The 16,576-nt window shown below is 34.6% G+C and overlaps 2 protein-coding genes across 2 annotated transcripts; both read right to left on the bottom strand.

The window, feature by feature from the left end:
• Positions 1–1,581: 1,581 nt before the first annotated feature.
• LOC136803712 (histamine H2 receptor-like) lies at positions 1,582–3,151 on the bottom strand. Its single transcript, XM_067060433.1, has one exon. It carries the CDS (start codon positions 3,132–3,134, stop codon positions 1,674–1,676), a length of 1,461 nt encoding a protein of 486 aa, XP_066916534.1. The 5' UTR covers positions 3,135–3,151; the 3' UTR covers positions 1,582–1,673.
• A 9,076-nt stretch (positions 3,152–12,227) lies between these two features.
• On the bottom strand, positions 12,228–16,498 carry LOC136803717 (uromodulin-like). The gene is made up of 5 exons (XM_067060437.1): positions 16,332–16,498; positions 15,084–15,503; positions 14,268–14,478; positions 13,500–13,777; positions 12,228–12,590 (listed from the first exon to the last, which is right to left on the bottom strand). The coding sequence occupies exons 1-5, from the start codon at positions 16,405–16,407 to the stop codon at positions 12,394–12,396; spliced, it is 1,182 nt and encodes a 393-aa protein (XP_066916538.1). The 5' UTR covers positions 16,408–16,498; the 3' UTR covers positions 12,228–12,393.
• Positions 16,499–16,576: the final 78 nt, after the last annotated feature.

A 16,576-nucleotide genomic window follows, 5' to 3' on the forward strand; every position in this document is an offset into this window, starting at 1 on the left:
CAAACATATTGATTTTATCGTGCTACAATAAAGGATGAAAAAATATTAGAAGGGACGAAAAGTGGCGGGCTTAGTCAATTTACTCAAATATACCTCATTTGTGGGCAAAAGTTTAAGTTTATATAACGGTATTTTATTCATGCCAATGGGTCTAAACGTGGTCTAAAACTGAGTTTATCCAGAGAATATAAGCGTGAAAAACTAAATTTTCTAGGCGTAATGGCGTGAAATCGAAAAAAAATTGGCCTGATCGTGAAAATCAAATTTTTCAGGCGTGATGGCGTGAAATCGAAAAAAAATTGGCAATATAGACTGGCTAAAGTATATAGACTGGCACGTCAGTCGGTACCCTGAGTATCAGAAATTGAGAATATATTTCAACCTCTGAAGACCAATAATAGAAAATTTATTGCGCATGTGTCAATCTTATCACTGTAGAAAAAGTCAAAGATTAAGATCAAATATTACCATATTAATGTCTAGCAGACTGTATCAGTATGCAGTTTACTATTTACAAATTCCCCAGAAACCTCCAAGTGTAATCGAAGTGAGTTTCTTTCGAAAGAAATCTTTTACAATAAATAATACCAGTAATTACTAAACTTTTAATTATAGAAATGTCACCTTAATTGAATCGAAATAATAGACAGACTTTATGCTTTGATTCTCTATCACTGACTCTTTTTAAAAAGCATTGATGACATTTTTGAATTGTGTTTTCAACGACAGAAATAAAAATATCAACTTTATCAACCTCGTCCAAGATCTTGGATGGTCGTCATGGTTACTTTTCTCTGCGTTGATTGCGCGCTGAATAGAATCTGGATTGGTCAGCACAGCGTTGATATATGATTTCGACCTGTGCTTTTCACGGTAGTCAGTCGGGCTGAACGGTATTAAGCGGGAAAAGTGAGCGTAGGAGGAAATTTTGTCGGCGGAAAGGCACAAAGCAGCCTCTCATCAACTTTTGCTCGTTCCCCTACGCAGCTCTTATTCTAGCAAACGCCCACCGCCTTTATGTTTCCACCCTGCCTCTGACATGATTAATTAACAGACTAGTTTGCTAGTCTATAAAGTAAGGTACGTGACTGCATTTTCCTGTACGCACTAGCTACATGTGAAAACCACAATGAATTCTGAAGAGTAAAGAAGTGGGAGGGATGATATTAATGACTTTGTTTACTGCTTTGGTTTGCAATTATCGCAATTATAAAGATGGTCCATTTTTGGGGGTTTATTGGCAATTGGATTTCTTTTTTTGTTATCAAATTGTATTGGTTTGGCTTAGATGTGTTGAAAAAACAATTCTGTCTGCGAGGGAGGATGCAATTGCAAAAATTAATTATCATACAAGAAAATGAAAAAGATTTCAGTTATTACTAGAGATATTTCAAGACATCAATTATATTAGGTATACGATTCCACAACAATATATCTTGAGACATACATCTCAGATTTAGGGAATGACTAAAATATTACTGGTTTTAAACCCCTAATGAGCCAATATTAAAGTAATATTTTGAATATTTGAAATAATTAAGAACAAATAATTGCATATTACATTAGGAGCATTTTCCCGGCAAAAAAATAGAACCGAGCCAAAGCCTCAACCAAAAATAACTGGGTTTTATAAAGAAAGCGTGCACCTGAATATTTGTTGTCTTATTGTTTTATTAGATGTCGGATTCTTTAGCTTGACCAAGCAAGGTGTCAAAGTCTAACAAAGAATTATTTGTCAAATTGTCGAATTGCCAATTACAGTTTTCGGTGTTTGTTGAGTTTTCTGTGCAAGAAAGAAGGTTCGGTGATTCTGTAGAGGATATACTGTCAGAGAGAGATAAACTGACGGTTTCCGACAGGAGTGTATCATCTTCAAAGGAAGACGTTGGCGTTTGAACAGGTGAATAATTCTCCAACGATAATTGTTTTTGAAATTTCTGTCTGAGTAACATTCTTGGCTCATCTTCTAAAGATCGTTTTGGTGATAACGGTTTCGGTAATGCATTAGCGATATTGCTGAAGGATGAGGTTCTGACTCGATCACCAGTAACCAGGAGATCATCATTCTCTTGATTGGCGCCCGACTGTGGTTCCATGTAGCTCATTATAGAGACACTAGTATTCGACCTATTCCTCAGAGATGCATTACGGCTACCAATAATAATAGATACATCATAAGGTGTGTGTTTCAGTTCTTTACCAAGGCACTTATATAAGATACCTTTATAAGCTGATCTAAAGTTCACATTAAATACACCGTATACAAATGGGTTACAACAACTGTTGAAATAATGTAATGTTTTGATCACTCCAGGGATGTACTCAAACCAGGGCTGCTCGAAGAATGTACATGATAAACAATATTGGTACATCAAGACGATTATAAAGAACGGGGTCCAGCAAATTAGGAAAAAAGAAACAACAACTGAAATTGTCCTTGCCAGTGTCCATTGTTTGGATATTTGATTACTGATTTTACGATTCGCATGTCTTCGCACTTGGATGAATATAAAAGCGTAGCAACTGCAAATTATTAAAAGAGGGAGCGCAAAACCAGCTGTAAAATTGAATAAGATGTAGTCTTCAAACTGAGGAGCTAGTTTAGTACCAGCTATCACCATACTGTAGATCCAGCATGAAACGATGAATAAAATGGCTGATTTCTCAGTCATCCATGCTTTATGTTTAAGTGGTGTCACTATCCCGAAGAAACGATCAATGCTGATAGCAGCTAGATTGACAATAGATGACACGCAACTTAAAATATCAATGAATTCCATGACTTGCACCATTTGAATATCATCTATCCAGTTAGGTAAGTTTTGAAAGCCAGTCAGTTCAAAACTTAACCAGATAGGTATCGATATAAGTCCTACGATAAGATCACTAACAGCTAAGGATACAATGTAATAATGTGTTATGACTCGGAGTCGGCGATACATGATGAAAGCCAATAGGACTAGGACATTGCCAACAATGCAGAGAATCATCAAGATTATAAGGAAGACTATAGAGACAATTTTTGGTTTATGGTTAATACCATCTCTTTGATATGCCCAATATTCCATACATTCTGGATATATATTGTGATCTGTTTTATTCCAACAGTGATCATTTATTGAAGATATTTCCATTGTATTTTGTTTGTTTGCAATCTAGAAATAAAGAAGTAAAGTTTTTAAAATCAAATTAGCGTGCACACAAATACTCACTAAAAAGAACCTTAAAAAGTGTATTACCAGTACAAATGAGCTGGCAAGAAACGTCCAGACAACGCCCATTTAACGTTACATCCATACATATAACGTTAGAAGAACGTTTCCTGTCACGTTACAAGCCTTTAAAATACTGCTCATTTTATTTCTAGCATCAAGGTAGATAGACGCCATTCATCTAAAGCAATTCAACTCCATAATAAAATTTCACAAAAATACACAATTTTACAAACAGTCAGACTGTAAGTATTAAATACAAACAAACCCCACACACCCACGTAGGATATCGATTTAAAACAAAATACCAGTTTAAAAATAGTGTTCGAAATTATGTCTGAAGTTTCCACATTGACATTAAAAACCCATTATGGAAGATTAACGACTATGCGACAGCAGGTCAAAACGAACACGGCTGAAAAAAAAAATTCCCAAAATAAGTACTAATGTATGTAAACAAATTAGGTCTAGTGGCTGGAATTGAATGACTCTAAGATTGCTTATGTTGCCACAATTTATGTGCTCTTGAAGTCTTCTATCAAAATTGCTACTGGTATGAACAGCAGTCATAATTAATTATGTATTTTAGGATAGTAATCAATGATTTCAGGAAGAAAATATTGCGGACATAATCCGGAAATACTAACGAGCGATGTATTGTCAAGCCTGGCGTCAATGAATGTCAATCTTAAATTTGAATTTTGCAAATGTGTTTTTTTGTAAGCAAGAATGCTTTTTGGAAAAGTAAGAAAAGTAGTTTAGTATGGACCCCAGGGGCATGTGCCGCCCTTAAGGGTAGGTTTTTCAAGACCCTCGAAATACACTGTATCATGCCGATGGATAGGATCTAGCATTGTAATTGTTTTCGGAGGGCGATTAGGCAGCAAATTCTATTTTACATCCCTCAAACTCTCAAACCAGTGAAATTGCTTGTTGTCACGTGATTTCTTTGGTAGGAAATCCTACCAAAACTTGCTTCACTTTTCGATAAAGGCCGCAGATCTAGCCCTTCGGGCTTTACAGATCTGTGGGTAGAATGCACTGTAAGGGTACCTTTTCACTGTCAAAAACCTTTTGGACTGAAATGTACCTGATATCAATAAAAAAATATACTTTCCTAGCAAAGTAGTAGTAAGTAAGTTTACGACCGCAGTCGAGGGTGACCCAAAGGCTCCCTTTTCGAATAGCTGTCTACCCGAAGGTAGGGGAGGGCGCCACTCGTTTTCTTGGATTTTCCACTTACCCTTGATCCGTCTCTTTAGTTGCTGAGCATCAAGCAGAGAGGCATCAAATACCATTTTGGGAATCTTTGGTATGACCCGGCTGGGGATTGAACTCACAAACTTGCGCACCGTAGCTGGATGCTCTACCGTTATGATGTCGCTTTCCTAGCAGAAACGTAGGGAAAACTGAAAAAACACCATGCACCAAGTAAGAGTATTTCATCAAAAAAAAACGTAGCAAAAATGTTTCGAACTTTAACCTAATCGTAATCAAAACTGATGCGTGACGGAAATGAGGAATTTATCCCCTTTTCTATTTGTCATAAACCTATGTGGTCGAATGCTGAAGTGGAGCACCATCCCTACTTTCAGCCCCTTAACTTACCTCAGCTAACTTAACTTACCGCTTAGATTAGATTACCCAATCTAAGCTACTCGCATTCAATGAATTGGCGATGACCAGGGATCGAACCCATTAAGGGCTCTGACCATAGTCGAAAGATCGAATAAGCAGATTGGGAGATAAAACTTTTGTTTTGACTTTCTTGACACATTTAACAAAAAATTGTCTTTATAAGTTTGTCTTTAAATGTTATATTACCCTCTTATACAGAAAGTACTAAGTTTTAATGGGTAATTAACCTTTTTGTTTCAATTTTTTTTAAATTGTCTGCAAAAGATTGAACTATCTGAAATATTTTGGAAAAATTTTCTAAATTGATGTTTCAAAAGTTATGACTCTTTTTGTGCAAAAAATTGGGATGAAAAATTGGTCAAAACCCACTATTTTCAAAAATTTTTCGCCGAAAGTAAGCTCCTCAAAGTTGAAATACTTGTCTGCGTAAATGTCTTCATTTTCTTCTTCTTTCAATGTAATTTTGAATTTTCAGATTCAGGAATAGTTTGTCTAACAGAAAATATATAACATACCATAGTTTTATTGGTTACATCAGTCAGAAAACACATTGTAAACACGACAATTATGAAAAATTCACTATGGTCAGAGCCCTTAAGCTACCCGACTGATTTGTGATAAGGGGATGATGTATCATTTAAAATAACTCACTGAATAAAGTCACATCACAACTCTCGGATATAACTCACCAACTCATGAATTTCGGATCCTTAAAGGTTTTATTTTACATAAGTGTGTTCCCGTTTCATATCGGACACATATTCCATATCAGGACAGTGTCTGTTATATTATGCTGATATAAGCAAAAAAATGTTTTGCTTTCCCTCTTTTTGGCCAATCTTTCTCCACATCCGTTTCAATCCAATGTTAAAAAGCTTGTGAACTAAAATTGATGAGTAAGCAAACGATATCACTCTTTTTTTACAAAAATTAGAGTATGTTTCAAATTTAGGCAGATTTGGTTCTTATATATAAAGAATAATTATCAATATCGAATCAAATGCAACAACATCTCCGACAATTCATTAATGATCTTTTTTAGGATATCCGACCTCCCATGAGCGATATATTTTCTCTTTTAATTTCTATTTTCATTCAGATGAAGCTGGCATTCATTCTCCTCGTACATGGTTCTAGATTCCTTTCTCATTTGGAATTCTGCCATTTTCTTCCACAAGAATATTATTACACCCCTGTATCACGTACAATCATAACTAAAAAAGCGATTAAATATTGTTTATATTACACTAAAATATCACACGGTAAAGTCTTTTTGGGACCATTGACAATTTCAGTTTTTTCCGATGATTCTTATTCAAATTCACTTAAAATGTAAGCCACACCTTTAGGTTATCAAGATTCAAAATTATTCTTAACTGTGGTGACGTTAATTCTCTCTGATGTTTTCCCCTTCTCTTCAGAGGCCTTAAAGGTCGTAGGTTTCTATATAAGACTCTTTTTTATAAGAACAATGAAGTTCAAATAAAAGAACAATTCAAAAACAATGCTGACTCTAGCATGGTTTAATCTCAAGCACATTAAAGTTCAATAAGTAAAAAAAGGATTTCAAAACCCTAAAATATCTCAGTTTTATTTTAGAAATAAGAACAGGATGAGAACAATGTTCTAAAATGGTTCTTATGAAAAATAGTATATTGAAGAATTTTTAAGTTTCTCTGACTACGTTTCTTATAAAAAAAGAAAAAGAAAATTCACAACAAAAATACTTCCCGTTAAAACGTTTTAATGAAACGGCGATGAGAAGAAAAGATATTGTAGACTATGTTCACGTAGTAATACCTCACACAATGCTATATACCGTTTCGGTTTATTAAAAAGAAAATCATTTATCAAAAAAAAAACAATTCACAAAAAGATAAAAAATAGTCATGCCATAATGCTTTTTTGCTTTTTCCGGATTCCAGTTTGGTATTGATAGCGGAAATAATTTGTGAGTGAAAAAAACAAAAACGCGAAAATGTTACTGCCATCTACTGCACGAATTTTTATAAGAACAAACAGAACATAAGGCTTCGGTGGGCCAAAATATTTAGAACAAGAAAATAATATATTTAGCTTGGTGGAACATTTTTAGGCTTATACACGCTTTTTTTTATAAGAATACACTTTATAAGAATGTCCATGATGGAAATGGCCAAAAAATTAAGAATATGCTAAGAATATCACCATCATGGAATTTTGAGACGTATGTACTAAAAGTCAAATCTAGTCTGAATTAGGATCCTAACTTAAGAATGCTAAGAATATTTTAGGATGATTTTCCCCAAAAAGCTAAGAATATCCATGATGAAATGGATTTACACCATTCTTATAAAAAAAAAGCGTGTATACATCCGCGCAAGCATCCAAAATTTTCGCTCTTAACTTTTTGACTTTTAATGCTTAGCACAACAGTATCTACTAACTGAAAAAAGAATTGTTTGATTAGCCCTCATTAAAAAATCATAACGATTGATAGAAGTTTTCGGCCTTACAGGGGGGGGGTTGTAGGGGTTTGAAATACCGTTCAGAATACCGTTTCGTCAAATTTTTTGCTGAATCCCGGAATCCCGAAATTGAAAAAAACAATAACACCGTCACACCGGTTTGTACAGGTTCAAATACCGGCATAATGACAAAAAATCAGGCCAAATACCGTCACCGTCTGATTTTAGAACATCCGATTCCTCAGGAAAATGGGAAAATCTCACAAAATGGTGAAAAAAAGAATATGTCAAGAACATTTTAGGCTTAAAAGTCAAAAAGTTAAGAGCGAAAATTTTGGATGCTCGGATGTGTATAATAGGGGGGGCAATAATAATGTACACGAGTGAAAAGTAAAAACGGGGAAGACCTATAAGCTTCATATTTTAACCCTGTCTCGCTGATATTATAAGAATCTTTGGAAATCTTCAAGCCAAGACTGGGATCTAATTAGGTTTTGCTCTTCAATATGGATTTATCCAATTTTCTCGAGTGTAGGTGTGTCTCATATTTTCTTACTTTTTACAAGCACAGTAAGAAAATAAACTAGCAAGTAGCTGTCGCTATGAATGCCCCGCCGATAGCAGATATTAGCCCAGAGGAACTTAGCCATGAAGAGAGCGAGGGAATCATAATCAGACTATAAATTGGTGAAATGAGTCTTCATAAAAAGTGCTCAATGTTACTAGAGCTGTTTAAAGTTAAAACACGAGCCGATGCGGTTAAAATGTTCTAAGTAAGATCCATACATAACGAAAGTATCAATCTAAAAAAAAAAAGTTAAATCTACACTTTCTGATGATACAAAGTGACCTAAATTAAAACCATTACAGGTTTCGCAACATGTTAAGAACTAGAATGATATCAAATTTAATTTTCTTCAATCACCAGATAAAAATCACTTTTGAAAACCCAATCATAAGAATGTGTATATACTGTGAAACTGAAAGTGCTTCACTCCCATAAAGAATACATAATGCAGATTAAAGGTGAATTCCAAAATGAAATTGAATACAATTTCAGTCATTTGATTTGAAATTTAAAAAGTAAGTAACTTTGGACTGGTGGCATACTGTAGATATAATTTATTTGTATCAAAGGTTACTGAAAATTATCTAAAAAAATTTAACAATCTTTATACGTGTTTCTGCAAAAAGTTTTCAGTTAGAATAAAATTTCTTCATGGTTACTAAAGATATGAATTTGATAGTTGCTCTCAAAATTGGCAGTTGAATCAGATACTTTTTATAAAGGTATTAATTTTCAGGGATTTCACAGCCTTTGTTCTTATTTACGAAAGACCATAAAATAAAATCCTAAGAAAATCTGAAAAAGGGCCTTCAGCAAAAATTAGTCACCATGAAAGTATTAAAACATAATCTAATCCACCACTGTACACAATTTTTTCTATTGCTGTAATCCACTTCCACTTCCCTGGCAAGCAAGAAAGCGGAGATTCTTCAACGAAATGACTGTTAATACATAAAAATACCAAAACTTATTTTATCACTTTTTGAAAATAACTTAACGTGGGAAAACACGAAAATAAGTCCTTATTGCGAAAAGCTTAAATTTTGTGGATAGTGGATGCCCAACCGTGAGTATAAATTAATGGTAGAATAAATTATTATGCGGAATTAATCAATGTGAATGGCTGAAGAATTGCCAAATTTAAATAATGCGAATTAGGACCTAATTAATTAATCCTGCATTAATTTGTCCTCGCATAGATTCATACTCTTAATGTAATTCCTGCGAAATATAAATTGATCCAATTAAAGTAGTGCCAGACTTCGTATTTCAACAAGTGTGTTTGTTTCACTCCCATAAAAACAGATTCATCTTGTCTTAAATCCATATGTTTTGAAAATAAAGGCCAAGGGAATTTCAGATACCGTGTCCTGTTGTAACCACCGTCAACACGGTTAAAAACTTTTCACTTCACAGGTAGGTACAACATTGTGTTTGTATTTTATTGGACGTCTGGTTCTAAAAAGTCAAAAAGTTTGTTCAGTTTTGATTTGAGCAAAGTATGCTCCTGCGTTCAACATCAACACAGTACAGTGTGCAGTGGTGGTATTATTAGTAGAGAGAGTGTTCGAATCTGTTCATAATATGAGGCTGAAAATCTTCGGCGTACATACATATCGAAGTACCCTTCTGGCACAGCAGTGACATAAACAGCATTTTCAAAGTTTGCTAAAGCTTCAATATTGGCGTAAAGAATTATTTACAAAATAGCATCAAATACTCCATAATCCATTGTTTTTCGGCTTTTGTTCCGCTTCTGTTTACATTTTTCTGCTCGCTCCTCCCCATGCTCAACCATTTTTTGCTGTAGTTGGTAGTACGCTGTGCTTCAAATGTCCACGAGAATGAATCGGTTCATGTTAGTCATAGTACATTCTCATTGGCATGTCTCACTCACTAAGCCTTCTGTAAGAAACTCCATTTTGGTACCAGTTTTTGGCACGTTTTGGCGCAAGGCTTACTCTTTGAAAAATTACTTTTGGCGCATGCAATATCATCCATTTTAGGGTACGTACGTACTCTCTGCTGGGTTTTGTCTTTCCACCAAAAATTTCAATTTAATTTCCTTCAAATAGGGAGGTCGGGCCTTACGCGTGCGGCAGTAACAAAACATAGATTTTTGAAAAAAAAATTTCAAGCTTACATATCTCAAGGAAGGAAACCTCTTTTAACATAAGTATTTTTTCCAAAGTGTAGAGAATTTATTCAGCTTTCTTTTGCAGAAAAAATCAGCACATCATGTCTTCATGTTCCTTCAAAATTTGAAAATGAGTACTCGCGGGTGAGTTTTTTCGAACTTCTTGTTCGCGGCACGGCAAAATTTTTTATCCGGGGGTTCTAAAATCCAAAGCGCTAGCCACCCGAAACAGCTATCGACCTGGATTTTTTTGCATCGTTCCCCACAATAGTTTAGCTTTTGAGACGTACCACGTTGGTTGGTTGGAGTAACGTATATTTTTCAGGAAGTCAAATTATGTACTTAAAATGCGTTTTTTTCATTGAAAAAATCAAATTTTTTTATCGAACGTGAATCTTTTAGAAAGAACAATGTTTTTTCTTTCCAAATGTGAAAAAAGTAAGAATCAATCTGTTTCCGGTGGCAAGCGGTAAGGGAAAGATTATGGTGTAATTACCCCCGTTTCAGCTACATCTACGGAAAATAAAACTCGCACCAAACCTCTCGCGCGGAATTTTTCATAAAACACTTTCGCTTTTGGTGCCGTTATGAAGGTACAAAATGGCTGGCGATGCGTGCACGAAAATGCTTGAAAAATTGAACTTCAAAATGTAATATCTTTGGAACTTTAAAGAATTGGAAGGTAAATGACCCCTCATTTTTCTTCTGATGGTTATGGCTTTCCATTAAACTTGGTTTGGTATTCTGCAAGTAAGTTTGAAATTTCCTCTGACCACCCTACTTCAAAATGAAGTCACTATATAGGTAAACAATATGAATTAACGGTCAATTTCCCTTTTGTCGATCTATGCCTTTATCAGTAGGGTTTCGGTAGAGCAGCGCATAACACTGTGTGTGTAACACACTGTCTGACTGTCATTGAAGATGTCCGTCATCCATTCTGACAATCGTATAAGGTTTGATCCAATATCAGTAGTTTGATAGTGATTCATTCAGTAGCAAACAATGTCCCTCAAGTAAATCCAGTTGAGCAACTACGTTAAAAAGATATTAACCAAGCAAAAATCTTGTGTGCTGTTTGGTTTGTTGTTTGTGAAAGCTTTAGCTGTGTGGACTGGCAGTGCAGACGGAACTTTCGATTTCTCGCTTTCACAAATGCTCTGTGTAAAATGCACGAAAGTTAAAAAAAATATCACGAAAAAAATCGGAAAAAACATGAATATTTTTCTGGCGAGCAGGTCCGCTACGTGAAGCAACAAAAGCCCCTGCGGGGCAATGACTGGATAGACAGCAATTTAAGCATTGGCTTCTGATACAACAAAAATATAATTGTTGACGAGTTTTTCAACTACCTGGCTACGTGTGTGTCTGTCGATAAATTAAGAAAACAAAAACAAAAACATAGCGGTTTGACTACAGTTATCAAACAGATCAAACGTATCGACAAAATGAACATTTGGCACCAAACTGCCAGACAAGAAAATTAAAGTAAGAGTCTATATTTAAATATAAAGTCTGTTCATATGGCTTAATTGATGCAACAATAATGTCAACATCATATTTGGTGTAGATAATGAATGCAAAGTAATCTAGTTAGCCCTTACCGTGCCGTCTCAGGTATGTGTCCAAAATAGGTTATATAGCCCACATTTCGATTTTGGGGAATTTCAGTTTTGTTTCAGTGTGTTAGAGATGTCTTTTGTTCGTTTCCAACAGAGCAAAAGCTGCCTCTGGGTTAAAATATTCTAATTAGATTCCGTCCTTGACTAGAATGTAGCTTATTTTGGCAGTCTTTTCGTCGATTAAACTGGGTCCAAACTGCTAATGAGGGAGCTTCTGAGACTGTTCATCTAACGTTTCCAGACCATTTAAAAAGAACGACAAATAACTATTAAAAAGCGCCCAAAACCGACCCTCACCCTAACCCTAACTTTCAATGAACAACATATTTCGCCGTCCACAACACCGACCGAAACGGACTGAACAACCCTTTCAGATTAATTCCTCTTTGTTTATCACGGGAATTAATTGTATGTGATTGAAAAGAACGATGAATTATGCATGCGTATAAGTCTCTATTCGTACAAATCTCTATTCTCTATTTTGGTGAGCTGGATTAGATGAACCAACTCTTCTTACGTATTTCTTCTAGAGTACTGGTTTGAGTTAATCAAAATTTCGTAAAAAAAGGGTTGAAGGGTAAAAAATAATCAAAAAAACGAAAGTTTCTGTAAATCTGAATAATATTTTTTTAATGAATGTACGAATTTTAATACTTTTTTTACAAATTGCATTTATGTGCGCTTTATGTGTGATATAATTTAGAAATTAATAAACTAAAATGAAACTTTCAAACAACATCTCGTAACTTCAACATTAAATATAAATTTGTCAAGTCGATTCTTCACTAACACCGAAACAATTTCGTTTTTCAAGAATCTTTTTAACCAGTAAAGTTGCCATGATGATGACCAAAAGCATTGAAAGTACAAGAATAATGGATCCTTTAACACCAGCAAATAAATTTGTTTCATCTTTGGATTGAAGTGGTGTAAATTTTGTTCTGTAGTCATCAAGTTTAACAGGATCTGAAATTTGAAACGGAGAATATATAAGGTTTACTTTATTTGCAAATATGACTTATGATTTAAGTGCTCTATACCATCGGTAGAGCGATTTATCAGTCAAGAATAGAGACAAATTTATTTTTCGATACTCTGAGTTTCGCGCCGTTTCATGCAGTCAGTCAGATTTTATAATAGATTTTATAATAATCCGATTTCAAAATCTGACTGAAGACTGCCTGAAACGGCAGTCTTCAAGACGAAATAAATTTAGTCTTTATTCTTGACTGATAAGGTTTACTTTAAATTCTGGAATAGCACCACCCGATTTCAGTGAACATATTTTTTACGAGTATCACTTTTTTAAAGATTTAAAATGTAAGCATAAATGTTGCAATCATTTATTTAGGGGGCCCCCACCGGACTGCGAGAATGCGCTTTTTCACTTGCATGAATGATGCGTGAAAATTTAAAAACAATTTCGGGAATGCGTGAATAGGAAAGTTTTGCGTGAACAAAAATTGTGTGAATTGCGAGAAAAACATTGCGTGAATGCGTGAATTTGGGGAAAAAATTGCATAATTGCGTGAATTGAAGGTCTGCTGTTGGGGCCTCATTTAGAATTCTTGTCATAGTTAAATTTTGAAGTAAATTATTTTCAGCAACATGAGTACTTTCCAAGCTATTTTGAACAACTTCAAATCATCTGATGTACAGTATGTGTTTTTCAAAAAAAAAAAAATAAATAAAATGAAATAAAAAAAATAAAAATAAAAAAGAAATAAGAAAAAAAAAAAAATGTGGAGCGCAAGAAAGAGGAAATCACAACATGATAATAAGGAGACATCATCGTGATATATGAAACACGTGTCTGATATGAAACGGGAACGCTCTGATATAAGAAAAAAAAACCTTTAACAGTTTAAGACTTACCTAATAATATATAGATGGGTGATTTTATAGTAGCTGTTTCTATTTTTTCATTGTTTCCAAGCTCAGTCAAATCTAAACCACGTCTCTTTCTCCCACTCCATTGTTCACAACGGTCACAGGCTTGAACCATGGTTGAAGATTCACAGATAAAGACATTGCAAGTTATATAAACAGAATCGGATGCATTGAAAAATCGGAAAGCTTCATTTTTCCATTGAAAGATGGTTGGTGAGGCTTGAGAAGAGATCTTGACTGTCGAATCGTTGGGATTTTCACATCTAAATAAAAAAGGGTAGGACAATTTGCATACCGCTTGGGAGGTGAAAGTTGAGTCTTTTACATCTATGGTTTAGTATGAAATATATTTTCGAATAATAGAGCGATACATATATAAAGTTATTAGCTTAGATTTCTATGTTTGAAAATTGATTTAAAATAGCCCCCCTGTCTCACAGTAAAATAATGATATACACGTTTTTTTTTTATAAGGAACCTTAACTTTGCTCTGAGCCTGGAGTTCCTTATTTTTACAGAGAATTTCAGTCTCAAAGTTCCTTATCGAGTTCCTTACTACATAGGAAATTTTGAACTTTTTGCCCCTTGAAAGATCAAAATTTGGTCAAATTAGTCCCAATAAGGTACATTATTTTCAAATCCACTTATTCTCAGTCTGAGCAGTTCCTTAACAATTCCTTATTTTTTAAACCATTTTCAGCCTCGAGTTCCTTATAAACGTGTTCCTTATAAAAAAAAAACGTGTATGCTTACTTGTTCTGAATCAAATAATATCTTTCAGCGGAATTCTGTGTGTTTGTAGCATAGCACGATTGTGGAGAGATTTTCAAATCGTTTCGAACTGATGATAATTGAATCTTGAAATAAATCATGTTACCGAGTGTCAAAGAGGAAGAGGATTCTTCTTTGGTGTATGTATCATCTTGTGTACGGAATAATCTGATATCGAAATTCGCATTGCCGTCTAGAAAGCAAAATAAAATTGAATTCTAAATTAGTTTCAAATGCCAGACAATGTTTTGGACTTACCTATAACAATCCAATAGTTCCCTTAACAATCAAAAGCGCCAAAATTGCAATAAAGTGGCTTCACTGCAGTACTATACAGTTTTTTTGCGATTTTAACGCTGTTCCAATTGTTAAGGAAAATTTTGACTGTTATTGTTATTGTTCCATATGGTTGAATCTTAAATTCTGTTCCATGTGTAAACTGCAATTGCAGCAAATGAAAAATCTAAAGGGATGCTTAAATTCTACGGCAATTGAGGCTGTTACTCCCGCCAGGGCTGTTAGAAATTTAAACAAAGTTGGATGAAAAAGATAGCTCACAAATAGATTTTCATAATTTACGTCACGAACATCAGTTGCCTCGTTTTGAAATTATTGCCAAGGTGAACAACTCCCAACAGATTTTATTAAAACTACTTTCTATTCATAAAAAGATCATTTAATGTGTCAAGGGATATGATCACCATGGTAATTGTATGATTACGAGGTAAGTAATATTCGTGACGGAATTTATGAAAAGGTTGAAAATAATAAAATTGAAATCAATAAAAATTCTCTTACCAACGGAAATTACTTCTCTCTTCAAAGTACTTGTCACATTGAAGTATCCATCAAGATTGACCGTCAAATTATTCGATTTCTTACATCCAACTTTAAAAGCTACTTCTTCTAGACGGTAGACCGGGCTAGATTTCGGGTTCTCACCAAAAGACACTAAAACAGTTTGATTGTATACGATAAAGCCGTTTTGTTGATAAATGTCTATTCCACATTCGTTAAAATTAGCTTCTAAAATGAGTGTTTTGTTTGTCATATCTTCTGTACCATTATACTGAAGCATGCATGAAGATCCAGAGGAATTTTTAGCCTCGGTGAGATTGGCATTTTGAAAATGAATTTTGAACGGACGTCCTCGAGAAATCAGTTTAACGACATCAAATTCAATCGACATACTGGTTGCATTGCAGGTCAAATTACCATCTAAAAAATTATTAAATGGAATTACGTAATTTAGAATCAACACCACAAGGGTATCAGTCAGGCCAGGTGGAACAACAGTAACAGTGGAGGGGGTTTAAGGGGGTACCCAATTCCGCATTTCCGCCAATTTTTTTCTCCAATTTCTGTCAAACCCTCTAAAGATGAATCGAAATTCCGCCCGAAAATTCCTTTGAAATTCAATGTTTTTGTCAAAAATTCCGCGGATTTTAAATATTTTTGGCCAACTCCGAAATTCCGCAAAACCTTTTGCTAAATGCCGATTCCGCTCCTCCGCCAACCATAAACCCCTCCAACCATGAACCCCACCCCCAGTGGAGGAGCTGAAGGCTCAAAATGAGATAGAATTTGTCAGGAATCGTAGAAAAAAGTTTTATTTTTCTGGCTTCAGCCACCCCAGCCTCCCCGCTGTCAGCAAACTTTTGCTTGATTCCATCTCCAAAGGACACAAAATCTTCGAATTAGAGAAAAATTTGAATAACAAGGAAATTCTCTCACTTTTCAGTTGAGGGGACCGAATTAGAGGTAGAATCAAATAACAGTGGTCTGAACTAGAGATGCACGTTTTTTATAAGAACAAACTATATAGGAACATAAGGCTTCGATATGGCCAAAATGTCAAGAACGTTTTATGGCTTTGCAGACTATAAAATGGCAAAGTTCTTAAGAAAACGGACAAAAATGCTCACAAAATGGTGAAAATAAGAACAAGAACATTTTTAGGTTTAAATTTCAAAAAGTTAAGAAGATTTATAGGCTTCATTATTTAGTTACTAGGGTGACTTCACTGTATATAAGTAAAAGTTTTACCTTGCTGAGTGAAGTATGCTGAGCTTGAATAAATGTGTAAGAAAAGTAAAAGTGTTAGAAATGTTGAAAAGTCCATCCCAATAACCAGTATATATTTTTGAAGTCGATTGACACCGTTCTTTCCGTCACATCAAAGTCTTGTTGTGTATGTGACCTACTACAACTTAATATTAATTCAGCTTTTATAACAGATTTATTTAGACAACCAATCATGAGTGAATTTGTGTTATTCCCAAGTGAATATA

This window comes from Clytia hemisphaerica, unplaced genomic scaffold (genome assembly GCF_902728285.1).
Source record: "Clytia hemisphaerica strain Z4C2 unplaced genomic scaffold, Clytia hemisphaerica genome assembly, whole genome shotgun sequence".
Taxonomy (NCBI): Eukaryota; Metazoa; Cnidaria; class Hydrozoa; order Leptothecata; family Clytiidae; genus Clytia; species Clytia hemisphaerica.